General features: G+C 45.5%; 1 protein-coding gene across 1 annotated transcript in view; it reads left to right on the top strand.

Annotated features, from left to right (window-relative positions):
- The window catches only part of rel (v-rel avian reticuloendotheliosis viral oncogene homolog), a 107247-nt gene that overhangs the window by 32632 nt on the left and 51346 nt on the right, over nucleotides 1-23269 (top strand). The window contains exon 5 of the mRNA XM_072507804.1: nucleotides 14272-14363. Coding sequence (XP_072363905.1) covers nucleotides 14272-14363 — 92 coding nt within the window. The remainder of the gene's footprint in view (nucleotides 1-14271; nucleotides 14364-23269) is intronic.

The following is a 23269-nucleotide window of genomic DNA, read 5'->3' as shown; positions in this document are numbered from 1 at the left end:
AATTGGATTCTAACTGTTGATCTAAATTACAGCTTGAGAAATGATTAGCAGGAAATTTCCATTTGCATTCCTGGCTTACGGTTCGTGAAGCACTCCGATCACTCTGTGCTTCCCCACTCTCTTGTATGGAATAAACAACTGGCCTTGTCACTTTCATTTGACATTTTTGTTCACTTCAACAGGCAGACAATACCTTAGTTTAAGATCTCTTTAAAACAAAATGGCACTTTCAATGCAGAAGCCCCTCAATGCAGTTTGAAGTTTTAGCCAAGGTTATATGTGCAAACCCATAATGTAGTTTGCACTACTACCTTCTCGGTCAGAAGCAAAGAAAGCTTTCAATATGAGATGGTGTGTTTTCATTCCCCAGGAGTGAAGTTTCCAAGATCAGCTGGGTCATCAGGGACAGCGGCAAATGAAGGGTAGGGTATTTTCCCATAGAGCGTTCAACATGTTAGTCATCCTGGGCTAGACTTGTGTATCTCCAAGTAGCTAGTTCCTGAATAACATTGACCATGACTGAGGAGAAGTTAGTCTGCTTGGCCTCTGGTGGAACACATGAACATACAAATTAGGAGCAGGTGTAGGCCACTCGGCCTGCTCCACCATCATTCAATAAGATCATGGCTGATCTGCTATTCAATAAGATCATGGGGTGGTTGTAAGCACTCAAAAGCCAGTCAAATCCATGTGTTGTCTACTGTCAATGTACTCTGTTGATTATTCATTTGTCTACTATGTACGTACTGTGTACGTTCCCTTGGCTGCAGAAAAATACTTTTCTCTGTACTTCGGTACATGTGACAATAAATATCAATCAATCAATTTTTCTATATTGTTTAGTTGGACATTATTGATGACAGAATTTACTGAAAGTTGGCCTCGATTTTTAATGGGAAGACCATTTTATCCGATAGCGGGTAAAATGAAAGCCATTGCCTTATCTTTGACCAATGGACCTCAATGGTGTTTTCTGACCTGTTGTCCGATGTTCTGATGAAGGACCAAGGCTGGAGGGAATGCCTATTTTAAAACCACTGTGATGCTGACAGCCAGAAAAGAGTCTGCCGCGGCGAGCTTCGAGGAAGCTTGCTCTTTTTTTTGTGCTCACGCCTGTGAACATTTGAGACTTTTCAAAAAGTGCTAGTCCGACCGAGTAAGATCTATCAATACCAATTTTCATCTCTGCTGAGTTCAGATGGGATAATGCTAATTTAGAGAGCACTGCAGAATTTTTTCCTTCATGAAACTGCAAATTATGTTTGGCCCGTGAAAGAAAAGGGCTTCATCAGTCAAATTAAATATTCAACATTTACATACTTAGCAAGTGAGTTCTTTCACCTTACATGCCCTGCTGTCGTTAAGGAAAAGCTTTGTTGAATGAATGATGCAAATTTGTATTCAAAAATCCAATTCCCTGACATACTTGTACCTGAGAGGATTGAAATTATCTTGCAATTAGCATTGGGGAAATGTATTGGTTTTGGTATTTCAAATGAGGCATAACGTTTGTACAGAATCTAAAAATGGCCAGTTTGAAACTAATTTTAATCTTGTGATAATTTAATAAATATGAACTTTCATTCTGTGACTTTGCTTCAACCAATCAATTGCTGATATAAAATCCTGTCATAATAATAATCGCTTATTGTCACAAGTAGGCTTCAATGAAGTTACTGTGAAAAGCTCCTAGTGGCCACATTCCAGCACCTGTTCGGGGAGGCCGATACGGGAATTGAACCCGCGCTGCTGGCCTTGTTCTGCATTACAAGCCAGCTGTTCAGCCCACTGTGTTAAACTAGCCCCTATGTTTGTCCATCACACCAGTATATCTTCAAACAGATTCCAATAGGTTTATTTAGCATCACCTTCCTTTCCTGAATCAATGCTAACTTGTTTTGACAAGTTATGTCTCCAAGTGCTTCTCTTTTAAATTGTTTTGAGTTTCCTTACCAGCATAGTTTCTGGATGTGTACTTCCCTTTTTAAACCAATAATACTGATAGATATTTTTCCAATCTTCAGAAGTTTCTGATAAATAAAGCCAAAGTTAGTTAAACATCACTAATTCCTTAATTTATTTCCAAAGTTCACTCAGCAAGCATACTTAAAGGCCCATAATTGTATGGTATCATACTACATCCAAACACAGGCATTGTGGGAGGGGATTGTGTGTATTTTGTAAGTAAAATAAATACTGAAAGCATAAAAACCTATAATTAGCAAAGGGTGAAATTGAAAAATACCTAGGTGCTAAAATTGGCAGTAAACAAGTCTAGTCCGTGTGGAACAACAATCAATAAAGCAAAAGCTTTGTTGAGCCACATTGCTAAATTGGTAGATGGCAAGTCACAGGATGTCACTCTAGAATCCTCTGATCTGACTACACGCTGTTCAGTTTTGGCTGTTTAAAATGCAGAGAAATCAGCCAAGCCTGGGAGACAGTGCATTGAAGAAACCACAAAGATAAAGCCCAGGGTGATTTATTAGGCCAGAGTAGAAACTCTTTGGCCAGAACATTTGATAACTTCTGAAAACAGGAAAGGTAATCACAATGTGTGATTAGCAACCCTCATTGCTTTCAATGCAGTCAACATGGAAACTTTATTTAGCCTCTAATGTGCTAAGCTCACTGTTGAGTGGCTGCATGCCAGAGCAAAGCCATGAAAAGCTAGCATGATATTAACTTAGCCTGAACCACTTAAAGCTAACCATCACCTCTTAAAGGGAGGCTGAATTTTGGCTGGAGCAGGTGATGGAAGTCATTGCGAAAGTGAGTTTGACCGTGGCAGTACGTAAGTATGGCACTGTATGGCATGCAACGGGCTTCTAGATTTTATTACTGGAGACCTTGGTGCAGGAGGCAGAGAGCAGATTAGATGTATCCACAGGGTGCAAGTGATGTTCCAGATAAATTTTGAGAAGGTAGTCAGTCTAGATAGGTGGTGATTAATGTCAGGAGTTCAGCCCTGAGGACCTGGCTGCAGTGCCACAAGAATTTCAGTGACCGTGGACAAGGTCAGGTCAGTGAGTATGATCAAATGCCATATAACCAACTGCAGCAGTAGCTTCACACACTTCTCAATACACCCCCATCAGCAACAATCTCTATAAATTATGACTCATACCTAAGTAACGTTCACAGTGTCACCTCACACACTTAGCGCTGCTGCAAGCCCCACGCCCACATCTCACAGCTTGCTCCGTGATGCACTTCCCTTTCTCTTGCAGGACAAGGTGGAAAATAACCGGGCGACAGCTAATTGACAGAGGACAGACCCAGCTGCATGTCCTCACCCATGGAGGAGCCAGTACTCTTATCATTCGAACAGCCATGACCAAAAGTCTTGGCAAGTGGCAGGGCTGAAGCCATCGAACATGACGGTATTCCCATACCAAATCCTCTCTCTCACATCCCACTTTACCTCATTACACAACCTCTTCTATTCATAAGCAACAGATGGTCCAAGCATACATCTTTTGCTTGTCCACATTCCCCTCATTAAAACCTTAACCTTGTTTCTTTTTCTTTTTAGTTACCCAAGAACTGGCACCTGGACAGGCAGTGATGGAAGAGCAAGAGGTGGAAAAGCAGGAAGACCGTGAGGAAGAAGAAATGTTGTCATTCACTCTCACACTTGCAGTCACCAGCTCAGATACTGACACGGTGTATTTTGGAAGGTAGCTTAAGAGGCAAGAATTGGAGGTGGTGAGACACAGGGTATGACTGGAATGTGGCCAGTGTAGGGACTGTATAGCATGTAGGTGCCAGCGTGCTTGAGGGTGAGGTTGCGCATGAGACCCATTGGTGAGGATTCAGCTGGGGATTTCAATAGGATGGCTTACAGAAGAAGGCTAATGGCTATGCCTGCTGAAATGCATGGTACATTGGCAGTTCTACTCCTGCATACAAATGTCAAGGAGCACAGAGGAGTCAGCATCAACTTGGCATAGGGCTTTGTGCAGAGCGTGGAGACTATCCTTTCAAGTGTGGAAGTGGTAGCCAACTCCACGATACTCTGATTGATTAATGATGTAACCTGTGATGGCTGATATCGCCGCTTCCCTTACAACAGAAACCAGTCAGTGTCTGAGTGCTGCAGTGGAAGTTCAAACTGAAGTCATGCAAGCTTAGTTTGCTACCATAAAGTCTCAGCCTGCTGCCATGAGAGCTGCAGTTACCAGTGTTCAAAGGGGCTTGCAAGGTGTCAAAACATCCCAGCAATCTGTTCTCCAACATATTGCTCGAATTTGAGACACCACCCTATGGGAGTGTCAGTGGGTTTATGGAGCACAAGCCTGCTGTCCTTTCTCAGGATGACAGCAGTATTCCTGGCACCACTGCTACTCTCCCAATGCTTAGCCAGGCAGCTCAGACTCTTGCCACCCATGCAGAGATGCTACACTCTGAAGCTGGGCCAGATTGGCTTGAGATTGTCCTGAAAGACCATTTGTAGTCTTCCCCACTGAAAGTCAACTGCCTTCTTCAAGCCATGCTGCAGCCATAGAAGGAGCACTGTATAGGAGCTCTCTAGGGTAGGCAAACACATCCAGATGACAGGCACGAAGGGAACGCATAAGGGTAATTTTAAAATTGTAGAATGGTTACAGCACAGAAGGTGGCCACAGTCTCAGGCAGCACATTCCAGATCCTAACTACTTGCTGCACGAAAAGGCTTTTACACCGGATTTCCCCTTGTCCTTCTCCATAGCCAACCTAAGCCTTATGATACAATGATCACTGTCCCGTAAATGTTCCCCTACTGACACTTGGTTCACTTGGCCCAGCCCATTCCCAAGAACCAGGCCTACAAATGTCTTTTTTGTTGAACTGGAAATATACTGTTGTAAAAAATTCTCCTGAACACACTCGCAGAATGCCACATTTACACAATTCTATCTGCATATGCTTGTATACAATATGGCCTAGTTTGGTTTTTAAAGTTTGTTTGGAAAGTTTGATTTTCAATGCCTTTTACTTTAGCATTGCGGATATATAAACCTGATGGTCATTAATACGGGTGGGGTGTGGGGCTGTTTGTGAATTGGGATTGGGGTTGTGTTCATTGGTGCTGCAGTCGGATGACTCAATCATGGACGGCATATCCAGACTGGTTGCCTCTTCCTTCTCTTACAGCTGGTTGTCACATAGCTGGTGCTTTGCTATCATGTTGGTGAGGTTCTGAGGACAGCACGGTGGCGCAGTGGGTTAGCACTGCGGCCTCACGGCGCCGAGGTCCCAGGTTCGATCCCGGCTCTGGGTCACTGTCCGTGTGGAGTTTGCACATTCTCCCCATGTTTGCGTGGGTTTCGTCCCTACAATCCAAAAATGTGCAAGCTAGGTGGATTGGCCATGCTAAATTGCCCCTTAATTCAAAAAAATGAATTGGGTACTCTAAATTTATTTTAAAAAAAATATTGGTGAGGTTCTGTAGCATGTAGCAGACCACCACCGATCTTGATGCATAGTCCTCTGCCAAGTACTGCAAAACTCCCCCAGACTAATCTGAACTCTTTCAGTATCTTTCAGCATGCTAGTTGTCTGCTTAGTGAAGTTCCATGTGGCAGCATGGCTTTCATCCTATGTATACTGCCTGCAGGTGCATGGGTTAATAATAATGCTTATTGTCACAAGTAGGCTTCAATGAAGTTACTGTGAAAAGCCCCTAGTCGCCACATTCCGGCGCCTGTTCGGGGAGGCCAGTACGGGAATTGAACCGTGCTGCTGGCCTTGCTCTGCATTCCAAGCCAGCTGTTTAGCCCACTGTTTTAAACCAGTGGAGTCATGAGTCAACTGGTCAATGGACAGCCCTTGTTGTGCAGTGGTTACTGTCTGGTTTGTCCAGGTGGCTAAAATGCAGATGTAACAAACTGTCGTTAGAATGAAGGCATCATGGGCGGGATTCTCCAGTCCCCCAGCTGTGTGTTTCTCGACGGAGCGCTGTTTGCTGGCAGCGGGATTCTATCTTCCCGCCGCTTGTCAGTGTGATTTCCCATCGAAAGTACTCCACGACGCTGCAAAACTCACTGGCGGGGTGCGTTCCCAGCGGGAAAGGCTGGAATTCTCCAGTCATATGTCTACTATCCGGATACTGTGCCTTAGTTGTCTCTGCTCATTGTCTGCTTTTTTAACTTATGCATAACAAAAATGTATAACAAAATGACGGGCCAAACAAACAAATGGATAACAAAAATAGCTAAGTTAAAATATATTTTGTAAAGCCTATACTTTCCTTTTTCTTGTATTCTACCCTCTCCTATTCTTCTGTCAATATAAGGGTGTGCCTGTTTGCAGAATCTTTTGGATTGCCACTATCTGTTTTGATCCCTTAGTTTACGAGTGTATTTTGGCTGCGTGTTCCCCACCATATCTAACCATACTTACTCACCTATTCGGGCCCTGGAAGTTCCTCTCTGGGTTAGCCCACTTAGAATTTTTTCCATCACTGGGGGAGCTGAACTCACTGGCCAGGCGGCCATTTGGAAAGAGTGCCCCAATCTCGTAAGTGAGCTTGAGGTCCCCCACACCCCTCACCCATGGGCAATGTCACCCCTACACACATGGGCATTACCCCACACCCCTCAAGTGAGGACACCCTGCTACGGGGTTGCTGAGGGTCCCCACTTTTCAGGCCTTCCCACAGCCCCTTTCAGGTCCCCACCTTTCCAGAACCCTCACCCTTCACCCTCCCTCCCTCCCAACCTTCTGGAGACCCTTTCTTAACCGCGCTTTAACCCCTTACCCTTCATCCCCCCACCCTTTCATGGGCATGACCGCCCTCAGGCCCTGACATTGGCACCCTGGCTGTGCTCCTGGCAGTGCCACCCAAGCACCATGGCAGGGCCAGAGTGGTAGTGTCAAGGTGCCTGGGTGCCAGGAGGCGAGCCAGAGTGCCACCCTGCCCTGTCCCTGACTCCCAGCGGCCTCCAATGGCCTGGAAGACTCCCCAGGGGCCATTCCGCATGGACCAGTACTAAACGACGTTCAGCTGGGGTCTCCCCGGGGAGGCCAATTGATGCCGGGAGTTGGTTAGATCCAGCATCAGCATGGTTAAGTAAGTTCTATTGCCCGTGTCCTGCTCCGATTCCAGTGGGACGCAGCCGGTCTTTCGTGCCTGATATTTTGTGTGGGTCCCTTCACCAGGAAATTCTGAATGATCTACTCTGAACTTAAATTTTTTCATTCCAGTGCTGTCTGATCTGCTGTATGTTTTCAGTATGTTCTGTTTTTATGGATTTCCCTTGTTGCATTGTCTGGCTCCCCAAATTACTATGTAGTCTTGGTGTCATTGTTTTGCCCATTGGTTAATAAACCTGTGTGCTATTTTAGTTATGACCATAAAAGAGCACACACATAAATCTGATGCAAGTACGTTAAAAATGAATGATAAATACCACGATGGAGCTTTAGCCCTCATTTCTTTATGTAAAATGTTTTCCATTTAGAATATTACTTGACAGCTGGGCTTGTTTACAGTGTGACTGTTGTGTTGTTTTGAAGGAACAGTAATGTGAATGATTGATGTGCAGAGGAGGGGAATTTTTATAACTGTAATCATTGCTGTTTTATAAATTGTTTCTGAAATGATTCAGAGCTTCACCTTGATAACAATTAATCCAGTGATGGATTTCTTTAATGTAAGTTTTAATTTCTCATTCATATCTCAAAAGTGTAGTTACAAATGGAATAGTTTTGGTTTTCTATTACTAACTTGAATTACAATGATTTCTCATGACTATTCCAATGCAGAATGCGTTAAATTCAAACTTAAATTCGTCCTGTAAATCTTTCTCACTATATTTGTTCTAACGCTGCTTCACAAAATTGTGGAAGAATACTTGAATGTGCTCCAAACAACAGATAAACAGCTCCTGTATTGGTGCAAATATGTATTTCATACAGTTGGCTGAGGCATTTTAAAAATCTGACCTCTTAAGTAAAGAGAACATTATAATGTCACGCACCAATGAATTTTCTTCAACTGTACTGTCATAAATTTTTCAGATTCCTATTACTGATGGCATTTGATTCTAAATCGTATAATGTGTGTGTTTAGTACCATTAAAAAATATATAAGGGGAGGAAACCTAATAGTTTATGATGTTCCTATCTGAAAAGTCACAAAAACATGAAGAAAGAACTGAGTAGCGGGTTTTGTAACCTTTACTGTGTTTATTTACTGCATGCAATCAAAAAAATCCAACAATATTGATGGATTCTCATAGTTAAAATAGTTAATTTTCATGCAGAGTAACGAAGAGAGAAGCCAAAGGAAATGTGGGACTAATTAGGGACAACAAGGAAACAGGGAAACATGGCTGATGTATTGCATCTGCCTTCACTAGAGAAGAAGATGTGGCTGTCCATATAGGAGGAATCACCGGTGATATACGATAGGCTAAAAATACATAGAGGAGTGGGGTTGGCAGTTCACAAAGTAAAGTGGCACACTGTTCAGATGGAATACATCTTGGATTACTGAGGGAAGTAACTAGTGGAAATTACAGAGGGCGTGGCCACAACATTCCAATCCTCCTTGAGAGTGGAAATGGTGCCAAACAACTGGAAGATTGCAAATGTTACATCCCTGTTTAAAAATGGGTGGGGGGATAAATATACCAGTCAGCCCTAAACCTTTAGAGGCAATAACCCAGGTCAGGCATTTGGAAACATGTGCTAATAAATCAAGGGTTTTGACGATGAGTTTTTTGAAGTAATGGAACGGCACGGTGGCACAGTGGTTATCACTGCTGCCTCACAGCTCCAGGGTCCCGGGTTCAATTCCGGCTTCGGGTGATTGTGTGGAGTTTGCACTTTCTCCCCATGTCTGGATGGGTTTCCTCTGGGCGCTCCGGTTTCCTCCCACAGTCCAAAGATGTGCAGGTTAGGTGGATTGGGCATACTAAATTGCCCTTTGTGTCCAAAAGGTTAGATGGGGTTACTAGGTTACGGGGACAGGGTGGAGGCGTGGGCTTAATAGGGTGCTCTTTCCGAGGGTCGGTGCAGACTCAATGGGCCGAACGACCTCCTCCTGCACTGTTAAATTCTGTGATTCTATGAGAGAGTTGGCGAGTATAGTGTGGTTGGTGCATATATGGGGCGAAATTCTCCCCCAACAGCGGGATGTCCGCCGACTGGCGCCAAAGACGGCGCCAATCAGACTGGCATAGCGCCGGCCCAAAGGTGCGGAATGCTCCGCATCTTTGGGGGCCGAGCCCCAACATTGAGGGGCTTGGCCGACGCCGGAGGGATTTCCGCCCCGCCAGCTGGCGGAAATGGCGTTTGTTTCCCCGCCAGCTGGCGCGGAAATGCGGCGCATGCGCGGGAGCGTCAGCGGCCGCTGTCAATTTCCCGGCGCATGCGCGGGAGCGTCAGCGGGCCGCTGTCAGTTTCCCGCGCATGCGCAGTGGGGAGAGTCTCTTCCGCCTCCGCCATGGTGGAGGCCATAGCGGAGGCGGAAGAGAGAGTGCCCCCACGGCACAGGCCCGCCCGCGGATCGGTGGGCCCCGATCGCGGGCCAGGCCACCTTGGGGGCACCCCCCGGGGTCAGATCGCCCCGTGCCCCCCCCCCCCCCCCCAGGACCCCGGAGCCCGCCCACGCCGCCTGGTCCCGCCGGTAAATACCAGGTTTGATTTACGCCGGCGGGACAGGCAATTTCTGGGCGGGACTTCGGCCCATCCGGGCCGGAGAATCCAGCGGGGGGTCCCGCCAACCGGCGCGGCCGGATTCCCGCCCCCGCCCAATCTCCGGGAGCGGAGACTTCGGCGGGGGCGGGATTCACGGCGGCCAACGGCCATTCTCCGACCCGGCGGGGGGTCGGAGAATGACGCCCATGGACTTTCGAAAGGTGTTTGACAAAAGTGTGAAATATTGTGTTGGTCAAATTAAAACCCATGAAATAAAAAAACAAAACAATTGTAGTGTAGATGCAAAATTGACTAAGTGCAGTAAGCAGAGTAGTGGTGAAAATGTATTTTTCAGACTCTGGGCAAATATGGAGGGCTGTTTCCCAGGGGTTGGTATTAGGACCGCTGCTCTTTTTGAGTCTTGGGTGTACAGTGCATAATTTCAAAGTCTGTAGATAATATGAAACTAGAAATATAGTTAACAATGAGCAAGATAGTAACAGACTTCAAGAGAACATAGATACTGGTAAAATGGGAAGGCACATGGCAAATTGAACCTGAATGTGGAGATGTGTGAAATGATGTATTTGGTAGGAAGGATAAGAAAGGGCAATGAGTAATACAATGTTTACACACACGCAGGAACAGAGAGACCTGAGGGTGCAAATCCCTGAAGGCGCAAGACAAGTTGAGAAATTACACTTGCATATCAGATCCTTTTATTTTATAGACAGAGGAATAGAACACAAAAGCAAGGTATTTATGCTAAACCTTTATAAATCGTTGGCTGTGCTCCATGTAGAATAGTGTCCAAATCTGAGCAGCACACAACAGGAAGGGTGTCAAAGCTTTAGTGAAAATTTCAGACAAGATTTACTTGAATGGTACTCGGGATGCAGGACTTCAGTTATCTGGAAAGACTGAAGAAACTAGCCAAGAGATTTGGAGATTGGGTAGAGGTATTAAAAATCATGAACAATTTTGAGTAAATAAGGATGAAGTGTTTCCAATGGCAGAAAGGTCGATAACCAGAGGTTACATACTTAAGGTGGTTGGGAAAAGAACCAGGGATATGAGGAATTATTTTTTTTACATAGCGAGATGTTGCATCTTTAAAGCAGTGACTGAAAGGGTGGTGGAAGCAGATTCAGTAGCTTTTCAAGAGAAGATTGGATGAATACTTAAAGGGAAAATAATCACAATACTGTGAGGAAAGAGTAGGGGAGTGAGATTAATTAGTAGCTCTACCAAAGGGCAAGCATGGAAAGTGTCTAGTGAGATAGTTGATGCATTGCATTTAATTTTTCAAAACTCCCTAGATTCGGGGCAGGTCCCATTGATTGGAAGATAGCAAATGTGGCTCCATTATTCAAAAATGGAGGGAGAGGGGCAGCACGGTAGTGCAGTGGTTAGCACTGCTGCCTCACGGCGCAGAGGTCCCAGGTTTGAATCCTGCTCTGGGACACTGGCCGTGTGGAGTTTGCACATTCTCCCCGTGTTTGCCTGGGTTTCACCCCCACAGCCCAAAGATGTGCAGGTTAGGTGGATTGACCACGCTAAATTGCCCCTTAATTCGAAAAAATGAATTGGGTACTCTAAATTTAAAAAAAAAGGGAGGGAGACAGAAAGCGGGAAACTACAGGCCAGTTAATCTAACATCTGTCGGAGGGAAAATGCTAGAAGCTATCATTAAATAAATTTTATAGCAGGGCATTTGGATAAGCTCAAGGTAATCAGGCAGAGCCAACGTGGTTTTGTGAGAGGGAAATCATGTTTGACCAACTTATTAGAGTTCTTTGAGGAAGTAACATCTGCTGTGGATAAAGGGGAACCAGTGGATGTACTGTACTTAGATTTACAGAAGGTATTTGATAAGTGCCACATCAAAGGTTATTGCAGAAAATAAAAGCTCATGGTATACGACGTAACACGTTGGCATGGATAGAAGATAGGCTGGCTACCAAGAAGGAGAGGGTAGACCTAAATGGATCTTTTTCAGATTGGCCAGATGCAACAAGTGGTGTGTCACAAGGATCGGATCAGGGACCTCAATGTTTACAATTTATGTAAACGACTTGGTTAAAGGGATGGTTGCCAAATTTGCTGATGATACAAAGATAGGTAGGAAATTATGTTGTGAAGAGGACATAGGGAGGTTACAACAAGGTAGCGATAGTTTGAGAGTGGACAAAGATCTGGCAAATAGAATATAATAATGTGGGAAAATGTGAAGTTTTCCATTTAGGCAGAATGAATTTAAAAAAGCTTATTATCTAAATGGTGGGAAATTGCAGAGCTTTGAGGTGCAGAGGGATCTAGGTATCCTAGAGCATGAATCACAAAAGGCTAGTATACAGGTACAACAGATAATTAGGAAAGCTAATGGAATATTATAATTTTTGCGAGGGGAACTGAATACAATGGCAGGGACATTATGCTTCAGTTGTACAGGGCACTAGTGGGACCATATTTGGAGTATTGTGTACTGTATTGGTTATCTTATTTAAAGAAGGATGTAAATTCATTTGAAGCAGTTCCGAGAAGGTTTACCAGGAATGGGTTGGTTGTCTTATGAGGAAAGGTTGGACAGGCTAGGCTTGTATCCACTGGAGTTTAGAAGAGTAAGAAACAGCTTGATTTAAACATTTAAGATCCTGTGGGGCTTTGACAGGGTGGGTGTGGAGAGGATGTTTCCTCTTGTGGAAGAATCTAGAACTAGGGGCCATTGTTTAAAAATAAGGGGTTTTCTATTTAAAATGGTGATGAGGCGTAATTCTTTCTCTCAGGGTCGTGAGTATTTTGAGCTCTCTTCCTGAATCAGTGTGGAAATATAGTCTTTGAAAGTTTTCAAGGCAGAGGTGGATAGAACCTTGGTAAGCAAGGGAGTGATAGACTATTGGGGGTAGGCGGGAAGCAGATTTGAGGTCACTGTCAGATCAGCCATTATTAAATGACAAAGCAGACTCGAGGGGCTGAATGGCCTACTCCTGCTCCTTGTTTGTATGGTATTCCAGATCCTACACTACTTGTTGGGGAAAAAACACGTTTTTCCTCATGTTGCCTTTGGTCCTTTTGCCAATCACCTTAAATGCATATCCTCTGGTTCTCAATCCTTCTGCCAAGGGAATAATTTCTCTTGATCTACTTTGTCTCAACACCCTGTGGCTTTGAACGCTTCCATCAAATCTTTTCTCAACCATCTCGCAAGAGATCAGTCCCAGCTTCTCCAATTTGCCCAAGCAACTACAGTCCCTCATCCCTGGAACCATTCTTGTAAATCTTTTCTGTCGACTGCCTTCACACCCTTCCGGAAGCGTCCAGAATTGGACACAATATTCCAGTTGAGGCAGAAACCAGTGTTTTGTAGAGGTTCATCGCCATTTCCATGGTTTTGTGCCCTATGCCTCTTTTTAATAAAGCCCAGGATCCACTATGGCTTTTAACCATCTTCTCAGCCTGCCTGCCAACTTGAATGGCACGTGCGCGCCTGTGTTTTCCTGTTCTTGCAGCCCTTTTGGAATGTACCCTCCAACTTTTATTGCCTCTCCTCATTGTTCCCATCAAAATGTAACACTTCACACTTTTGCTGAATTTACTTTCAACTTCCATGTGTCCACGCACTCTACTAGCCTTTCTATGTCCTCTTGAAGTCTTATCACTTTTTTCCTCACAGTTCACAATATCGGCAAGTTAAATGTCACCTGCAAATTATGAAGTTTAAGATTGCTACAAATTTTCAGAGAAATTCAACAAATCTGATTTAATATTAGACAACTTGTTTGAAATGTGAAAAAAATCCATTGAGACCACCACTAACGCAACTTAAATATCGAAGATACACTTATAATTCCTGGAGTCTATAATGGTGAAAGCTAAACAGCTCAATTATTATACTAGAAACTGTTTGTTTTAATGTGAATGATGCAAATATCCCATCTCTAAATGTTGTTCGTTATAATATTTTTAGGGCTAATAATACAGGTGCAAAGTATTTAGAGATCATTTTGTCATAAGGTAAAGTGTCACCTGTCTGCTCTCTGTGATTTGAGACAATTCTTCTCGAGGGGTTTATGCTTTGATTAGTAAACTGTATTGGTTTAGTAACAAAAAGCAGATCCGAATAAAGACAAATGCAATGTTAACACTATAGCATTAATTCCCTAAATAACAAGTTTGAGTTATTCCAACCCAGCATTTTGAAATAAATACTTCCTAATTGTCACATCCATTATGCTGTGATGATGTCATGGTTTTTCCATGTGGGAAATAGGGTGGGGAAGTCCCAAACGCTGAAATACAGTGTTATGCAAATCAGGCAAGCAAAGGACTCCTGCACAATTTTCCACAGCTCGTACTTTGTGCTTGATATAGAAAAAAGCATTTCTGTTTCAAGAAAAGTGAAAGATATGAAACAAAGGTTTTGCTTGTACGTAGATCATGCTGCTACTTAACAAGTAGCTTAAGTTGATTTCCATTGAGAATTTATTTGTTTGCCACAGAGTAACCTTTGCTACTGTTGCTCACAGTTCAGACCATATGTCAATTAAACTTTATTCAAACAATAGCTTATCTCCTTGATATCGCAATGAACATGGTTTCCTTTTTGTGTTGTGTTGTGTATTAAGTTGCTCCACATTCTTTTAGCTTTCAGAACTTGGGAATTCAGTGTGTGAAGAAGAAAGAAGTAAAGGGGGCTATTCTACTTCGGATTCAGCGACGCCTCAATCCCTTTGTGGGTAAGGAATTCTCTCTTCTTCTGCCCTCTAACATGTTTAGTTTTTCATTTCACTTTACATATAAAAAAACTACACTGGTATGATCTTTCATAATTTCAAATCATTGTTAGTGTTTCAATCCCTTGAGACTTGGATAAATGTACATTAATTGCAACTAATTGACATTGCTCAATGCCCTGTTGTGGCAGCTGAAACTCCATTTGTATTTACAAATGCCTTGAATTTTAAGCCACGTTGAGGAATCTGCTCTGGTTATTGGGGGTTCAGCCCCATTAAACAACTTGCCGAGCACGGGTTGTTACGGCAGCATGATGTGAACTTAACCCTAGGCACAATCAAGGGGAGACGGGATGCAAGAGTTTTTCAAATTGGATATCCAGAATAAAAGAAAACCACACTCTTTTTCCATAAGTGAATATGACTGTGCTACGTGAATATGACTGCCAATGGGCAACGCAAGTTTAAATCACCTGCAAGCACCTATGTAATTCAAACTAAGATTGACTTCAAACATCATGAAAACATTCCATTCAGCTGCTTCGTTAGGAACCAAGTAAGATTATAGAATAATTGAATCCCTTTCTGTGGTTTTTGAACGGTTTCTTACAAAATTGGCTAAAGATGGTTCCTTACAAAATTGGCTAAAGATGATATACTTGAAGGAATTAGATTTGTGTTTTTTTTGTGAAGAAGCTCAGACAAGTGTTCAAACTGTTTTTCAAAAGCTTAAAAACATTTAAATCACTTTTCCCCAATATGAATATACAGCCCTTCACCCCCCCCCCCTCCCCACACTTGCTTTTGCACCTTTCCCTCAAGTTGTACATCATCTACAGGTAAATGGGTGAGGTGGCCCCAGTACTCTGCCACTATCACTACTAATAGCATGTGAGTGAAACCAGCATGGTGATGTCTTTTTGTTGGTATCTTTTTATTTACTTTACCTTTGCAACGGCTTCCTTCAGAGTTCATAAACTCTCAGAAATGTGGGTGTGTGCTAGGTACTCGCCCAAAATATTACGCATATTTAAACTTGGCTAATTTATTCAATTGTGGCTCATAGACCTGGTGCCACCCACAACTCCAGTTACATCATCTTTGTTACTTCTTAATTAGCATTGAGCTGAACTAAAAGGTGAAATTAGAACATATAGTTTGCACACATTGGAAAGTCGAGATGTGCACTATAGCTTGGGTTGAGTTAATCACCCTACATCAAACTCGGAGCAGCTTCAAACTGGGGGATTGTAAATGAGTATTTGAGAGGTATTTCTTAGTTTTGTCAGTCCTCCTCAGGCTTCTGAAATGGCGGAACAAAAAACCAATAAAGAAATTATTGAAATGTAAAAATTTTAGAAAGAAAAGCCTTTTCTCAGTGACATTGGGTGAGATTCACTGTCCACGTCCTGCCGGAATCTGAACGGGACAGGTTTCTAGAGGCAAATCCCGTGAGAGGCCTCTTCCAGGATTCCCTACCGTTATTATGCCCCGAGAAATCTAACACTATCTCGTGGGCGGGATCTAGATTTGCATTGTTAAGGGAGTTTAACTGCTCACATAACTATGCCTACACCGGAACTAACCAGCTCCTGGGATCTACCACCTTTGCCGAGGAGACTCCAGCCAGGTGCCATTTAGCACTGACACCCCCCCCCCACAAACGGGGACAAGGTGGAATGGTACTTGGGGATTGGGGGGGGGGGCAGTCTCCCAGGCGATCGGAGGCTGCCAGGTGTTTGGTCATGGGCAGGGTACCATCCTGACATTTCTGATGCCACCCTGGCATTATGGCACCCTGACTGTCACCAGGGCATCCTGGCAGAGCCACCTGGGTGCCAATCTAGTACTGCCAGGGTGCCATGTGACACTTTTATCCTGGCAGGGGCACTGTGCAGGTACCCGTGCTGGGGATCGGGCCAGGGGTTCCCTGCCCATATGAGGTGGGATGTGGGGTAGCTCAAAGACCTCTGAACAGGTGAGTTTGAGGGGGGGGGGAAATCCACGGATTGCTTCTCCGGTCCCCCAGCCGTGTGTTTCTCGGTGGTGTGCTGTTCACTGGTGACTGGATTCTCTCTTCCTGCCGCTTGTCAATGGGATTTCCAATTGAAGCCACTCCACGCTACCAGGAAACCTGTGGGTGAGGGTGCACTGCCGGCAGGAAAAGAGAATCCCAATGGCTGGAGATTTCCAGCCAGACTCTTTTGTTATTTGAGTCTGTCCAAGCTATAGGTGATTTTGTCATCTTCAGTGGGCCTTCTCATAACTGAAGAGTCCCATGTGGGATTGGCATGGATGTCTACCGAACTGACACATCATGTTGTTGTTTATGCTTGGGGGAGCTTCTGCATCTGCTCCTCCACTTCTTGACTTTCCTCTATGCACATTGAAAGTTGTGTGTTTTGCATAGATGGTCTTCTAAATATGTTGAACCTACTTTCATTGCTTGCCTTCTTCTGGGCTATTCAGTTGTAATGTTTACCCAAAATACATAGTCAGCAATGCATAGATTTGTAAGGCTCATTTTTTAGATTGTCCTTCTATCTTTTATACTGACCACCTTGCCGATGTCTGCCCTAATATAGTGGCACATAGAAAATCTGTTTGGGTGTTTGGGAATTCTGTAGTTATCCATGTGGGAGATATGGCCTACCATGGTATCTTAACTTGCTGAGTTTGGTCTACGTGCTGGTGAGCCCAGCACAATGAAGGCCTCATTTGTGATTTTGTTCTGTGATCAAATTCGCATGATAGACCTTGGGTATCTTTAATGTGGCAACTAAACAACTGGGTAGTAAGGACAAAGGCCCACCGGATAACTATACTTTACCCTAAAACTGTACTTGGTTTTCAGTCTGGAGTAATTTTTCATCTTTATCGTGTAGGCAGTAATCTGGTGGAGTAAATCGCCTACCCAATTTCCATTCCATTGATGTCAGTATATAATGTTCTAGCATGAGCAGGTAGTCCATTCGTGTGAATGAAATTTATATTCCCCCTCCCCCCACACCGTGTGCACTGCCACGGGGGTGGGGGGTGGGGGTCGGCCGTCGGCCAGTACATGTGTGTCGATTGGTCGTTTGCTCCTTCAGTGGTATAACTAAAGAACATATCATGTGATATTTTAAGCCACCCCGTGTATATTGTGAAGAAAAATCTGTTTCCTTGCCAAACCACAGGTAACTGTTCTAAATACTGTCATGTATTGCAAAGTATAACGTTAATAAGAAGAATCTGCTTTACTTAAAAACTGTGCACAGTTGAAAACAGGATGTAGTCATCAGAGCAGCACAATAAACTATGTAGCAGAGAGGAACAACAGCAGTTCCTAAATTTGAAGCATTTGAACTGTCGAGTGTGTGTGTACCAAAGGTTTTGCTGCATGAACCTTTTGGTAGTAATTGTGCAGTAAGCATATATCAGGAAGTTGGTGTCTGTGAAACTGTGGTGTCTAAAAAGGAACTGAATACAGGAAATGGGCCCCAGGTCTGAAACTTGTTTTAGTAGTAAAATTAAATGTAAATTGCCCCACTATGGTCTGAAGCGAATCTGTTTCATTTTAATATTAGTTATGTTGGTTAAACTCTGTAATTGTAAGCCATATTTATTTAATTAAAAGGTAGATTTGAGGCACTTTAAAAAGGCTTAAACAACATATTGCCTAAAAATACTACAATCTGATTTCCTTTCAAAATGGCACAGATTGTCCACTTTAGTAAAAGTTTTAGATTTGCAAAGTTTTAAAAATTGATGTATAATGTATTTAAAAATTCAATTTGGTATATAGCTTTTCAGAAGAGCTGCTGAACAACATTTCACTCTTCAGTAGGTCTCAAAAAATCTCTTGGATTTATAACTTCGCAAGTGCTGTTACTAATGCTATTTTAATGAACACTTTTCATTTTGCTTTCTTATAATGGTGCGGTAAAATACAAACAAAAAAGTAACTGTAATAGTATGTATTTCCAGAAAACTAGCTGCTTTAACTACAAAGGCAATCGCATAAAATATATCATCACATCTCATGTCCTGCCATGTTGATTCCAGATGAGATTTCTTTCTTTCATCTCCTCTTTCTACTTGTGGTCACTGTCTGAAAATGGAATCCAGAATCTTGATACTTCCTGAATGTTTTGCTTATCTTTCCCCAACGCTATTGTTATACATCGTCGTAGTAAACTCAGTAGTTTTTACTTGAATATTCGTATTATCCAGTGGTTAAAGATCTCGAATCATGCCTCACTCTGCAAGGTTTACATCTCCTCCTTCATTTGGAATCCCTAGGCATAATCACAGAATCTTTACAGTGCACCAAGTCTGCACTGGCTCTCTGAAAGAACATTCTACCTCGTCCCACTCCACTGCCTTATCCCTGTAAGTTTGCACATAAAAACATAGCACAGACTTTATTGAATCCCTGGATCTCAGATTCCCAAACTGAGGGTATCTTTGGATTCGAGCTTCTGACTTGAGATCTCCTTTGTCCTTGTTCCATCCTGCAGATTTGACTTATCTTGTGGTAAATCCATTGCATTTGTTCTAGTGACCTATAGACTTCTTGCAAAATCTCATACTGCATCTTTTTGAAAACCTTGAGCATATGGGGCTGAATTTTTAATAAGGGGTCAGGAAGGGCTAGGTCCAGATCCTGTATGCTTTAGACACGAGCATCACATTTTCCAAAGCTTCAGCCAAATCAAAGGTCAGGGAGTGGGCTTGCAATGAAATCAGAGATGGCAGTGGGTGGACTCCTGATACTGGAGACTCAACGAGAGGCTGTCTGGTACCCAGAGATCAGCAGCCCCACCAGCCATGTGGGAGTGCTGATGTAAGGATGCAGACAGTGTGAGAGAAAGGCAAGTAAGGTCATTTTATTTTTTTAAATGCCACAGCTGCTGGGCTCTGGTCCTGGAGGGACCAGCCCCTCCAGGAGGCTATTAGTAACTGCAGCTGTGTTCGGGCAGCCGTTGATTCTCATTTGGGTGAGGGGACCTCTCTCGCTTGATCTATCGTGCCACATCTACCCATCTTGAGCCCACCACATTGGGCTGGACAAATGTGGGCTGGCCTGCATTGCCAACTGGTAATCCCAGTTAGCACGGGAACAGACCTCGTAATTAAATCTAAATTGGCAACCCAATGTTTGCTGGTAGCCAGCCAATCCGATCCCTAAACTAGCTGCTTTCAAAATAGCCCAGGGTCAAAGTGGTGGAAGGATCTGGCATGGAAGCCAGCAGCGCCAAGCTACCTGTCTGCCCACCTCCGATCCAGATCCCAACCTTTATCTAAAATCCAGCCCATTACGTTTTTGGGTTTGGGTGCACGCACAAGTACAAGAAAGCAGGAAACTATTTGCTAAATAACATGAAAAAATGCTGCTAAACATCTTCAGGCCAAGTTCTGGAAATTGTACCTATAAAGCCTCTGATACATTCGACCTGTTTACTTAATCACAAGTTATACCCAGCTGCCCTTATTTGCGAGATGAACAAAGGACAAAACAGGTTCACAGTTTGTGGTAGTCACCACTGTTTGAAATGAATGAAAATGAAAATGTAAATGAAAATCGCTTATTGTCACAAGTGGGCTTCAAATGAAGTTACTGTGAAAAGCCCCTAGTTGCCACATTCCGACGCCTGTTCGGGGAGGCTGGTACGTATATGAGAAGTAATACTGTAAGGCTCCTGTACTACAGGTACGAGGGTAGATCCCTGCCTGCTGGCTCCACCCAGTAGGCGGAGTATAAATGTGTGTGATCACTGAGCTGCAGCCATTTCGGCAGCAGCTGCAGGGGGCAACACATCTCTGCTTAATAAAGCCTCGATTACTCTCTACTCTCGTCTCGTTGTAATTGATAGTGCATCAATTTATTAAGCAGAGATTTTACAGCGCTGGACTTGCGCATCAAACCAGATCGCCTGCAGCTGCACCCTCAAGCAGACAACGCCACGTCGGCCTTCGAACATTGGCTAGCTTGCATCGGATCAGCGATAGAACAACCCTCAGAAGCACAGAAACTCCAGATCCTGTACACACGATTGAGCTCCGATATTTTTCCCCTTATCCGGGACGCGCCCAACTACGCTGAGCCCATGGCGCTTCTGAAAGAGAACTACACCCAACCGATCAACAAACTCTACACCAGGCACCTCCTGTCCACGCGGCAACAACTCCCCGGTGAGTCATTGGAAGATATCTGGCGTGCCCTGCACGCCCTGGCAAGGAACTGCGATTGCCAGGCAGTTTCGGCCATTGAACATACTGAACTCCTAATCAGGGACGCTTTCATTACAGGCATAGGGTCGGCGTACATCCGCCAGCGCCTCTTAGAAGGGGGTACGCTCGACCTCGCGGCGACCAAGAAACTAACGGTAACCTCCCGTAATGTACAAGCTCCTGGACATCGTGGACTCCACCAGCGACCGCCCCAAGCCTGCCTGCGCCGCCCGGCAGCCAGCCAACCCCAGGGGTGCCCAAGTGCTATTTCTGTGGGCAGACAAAACACCCCCAGAAGCGCTGCCCGGCGCGGAGCGCAATCTGCAAGGCCTGCGGGAAGAAGGGACACTTCACTGCAGTGTGCCAGGCCCGGTCGATCGCCGCTGTAACCAGGCCCATTATTCCTGCACCCCGCCAGTGGGTGCCGCCATTTTCGTCCCCGCAACCCACTTGCGGCCCGTGGGCACCGCCATCTTCCTCGCATCAGAACACGTGCGGCCTGTGGCCGTTTCCATATTTAACGCCACCCGCCACATGCGCACAGTGGGTGCGGCCATCTTCGGCGCCATTTTGGACGGCGCCTCAGGACCCCTGCTCATCGGGCCGCTCATCGCCCACAACCGCTGCCGACCAGCCCAGGGCCCACCAACACCAGCCGCAGCTCGTCTCCATCACGCTTGACCAGTCCCAATCACACAACCTCGCAACCGCGACAACGACAGTGAAAGTCGATGGCCACAAGACACCTTGCCTTCTCGACTCCGGGAGCACGGAGAGCTTCATCCAACCCGATACGGTAAGGTGCTGCTCCCTCGTGGTACACCCCATTACCCAACGAATCTCCCTGGCCTCCAGATCCCACTCCGTGGAGATCTGGGGTACTGCACTGCCACCGTCACCGTCCCGGGTGTAGAGTTCAGCAACTTCCGGCTCTACGTCCTCCCCAACCTCTGCGCTGCCTTGCTACTCGGCCTGGACTTCCAGTGCAACCTCCAAAGTCTAACTCTGAAATTCGGCAGCCCCCTAGCATCCCTTACTGTATGCGGCCTCACGACCCTTAAGGTTGACCCACCTTCCCTGTTTGCAAACCTCACCCCGGATTGCAAACCCGTCGCCACCAGGAGCAGTTGGTACAGTGCCCAGGACAGGACCTTCATCGGGTCAGAGGTCCAGTGGCTTCTACGGGAAGGCATCATCGAGGCCAGCAACAGCCCCTGGAGAGCCCAAGTGGTAGTTGTAAAGACTGGGGAGAAACACAGGATGGTCATTGACTACATTCAGACCATCAATCGGTACACGCAGCTCGACGCGTACCCCCTCCCACACATATCTGATATGGTCAATCAGATTGCACAATAGCTGGTCTTCTCTACAGTGGACCTGAAATCTGCCTACCACCAGCTCCCCATCCGCAAGGCGGACCGCCAATACACTGCGTTCGAAGCAGACGGCCGCCTTTACCACTTCCTTAGGGTTCCCTTCGGCGTCACTAATGGGGTCTTGGTCTTCCAACGGGAGATGGACCGAATGGTTGACCGGTACGGACTGCGGGCCACTTTCCCGTACCTGGATAACGTCACCATCTGCGGCCACGACCAGCAGGACCACGACGCTAACCTTTTCAAATTTCTCCACACCGCCAAACTCCTGAACCTTACGTATAACAAGAAGTGCGTGTTCAGCACCAACCGCTTAGCCATCCTTGGCTATGTGGTGCAAAATGGAGTTCTAGGGCCCGACCCCGACCGCATGCGTGGCGTACCCCGACGGCCGCCAAGATATAGTCTCCCTCAGGGTCCTGACACCAGCTGGTTTTCTCTCCCCCCGCCCCCCCGCCTCCAATTTCCCAGGCGCCACCTATCCTCCCCCCAGCGCACCTCACCACAGCCCCCGCTCCAGGACGATCCGTCCTCCCCTTGGTCCCACCTGGGGATGAAGATGAGGACTACACGCTCCCGGAATCACCGGCGACCAAGCCGGCGCCTGCATCGCCACCGGGACTGCGGCGCTCACAGCGGACCGGCTAAATTTGTGAACTTTCCCCAAACTGTACACTTTTAAAAATCCTCATCGAACTCCCCCTCCCCCACTTCCCCAAGGCCCTCAAACGATGCCTGGGGTTCTTATACTATGCCCAGTGGGTCCCTAACTATGCGGACAAGGCCCGCCCACTCATTCACTCCACAGTCTCCCCCTGACGGCCGAGGCTCACCAAGTCTTCAACCGTATCAAGGCCGACATTGCCAAGGCCGCGATGCACGCGGTCGGCGAGACCCTCCCCTTTCAAGTCGAGAGCGATGCATCAGACATCGCTCTGGACACCACCCTCAACCAGGCAGGCAGACCCGTGGCATTCTTTTCCCGCACCCTCCACGCCTCCGAAATTCGGCACTCCTCCGTTGAAAAGGAGGCCCAAGCCATTGTAGAAGCTGTGCGGCATTGGAGGCATTACCTGGCTGGCAGGAGATTCACTCTCCTCACAGACCAACGGTCGGTTGCCTTCATGTTCAATAACACACAGCGGGGCAAGATCAAAAATGATAAAATCGAGGTGGAGGATCAAGTGCTCCACCTACAATTACGAGATTTTGTATCGCCCCGGTAAGCTCAACGAGCCCCCCGATGCTCTATCCCGAGGTACATATGCCAGTGCACAAGTGGACCGACTCCGGGCCCTACACGATGGTCTTTCT

This window comes from Scyliorhinus torazame, chromosome 1 (genome assembly GCF_047496885.1).
Source record: "Scyliorhinus torazame isolate Kashiwa2021f chromosome 1, sScyTor2.1, whole genome shotgun sequence".
In the NCBI taxonomy this organism is placed as follows: domain Eukaryota; kingdom Metazoa; phylum Chordata; class Chondrichthyes; order Carcharhiniformes; family Scyliorhinidae; genus Scyliorhinus; species Scyliorhinus torazame.
Note: the sequence above shows the minus strand (reverse complement) of the source record. Positions and strands in the feature narration are given on the sequence as shown.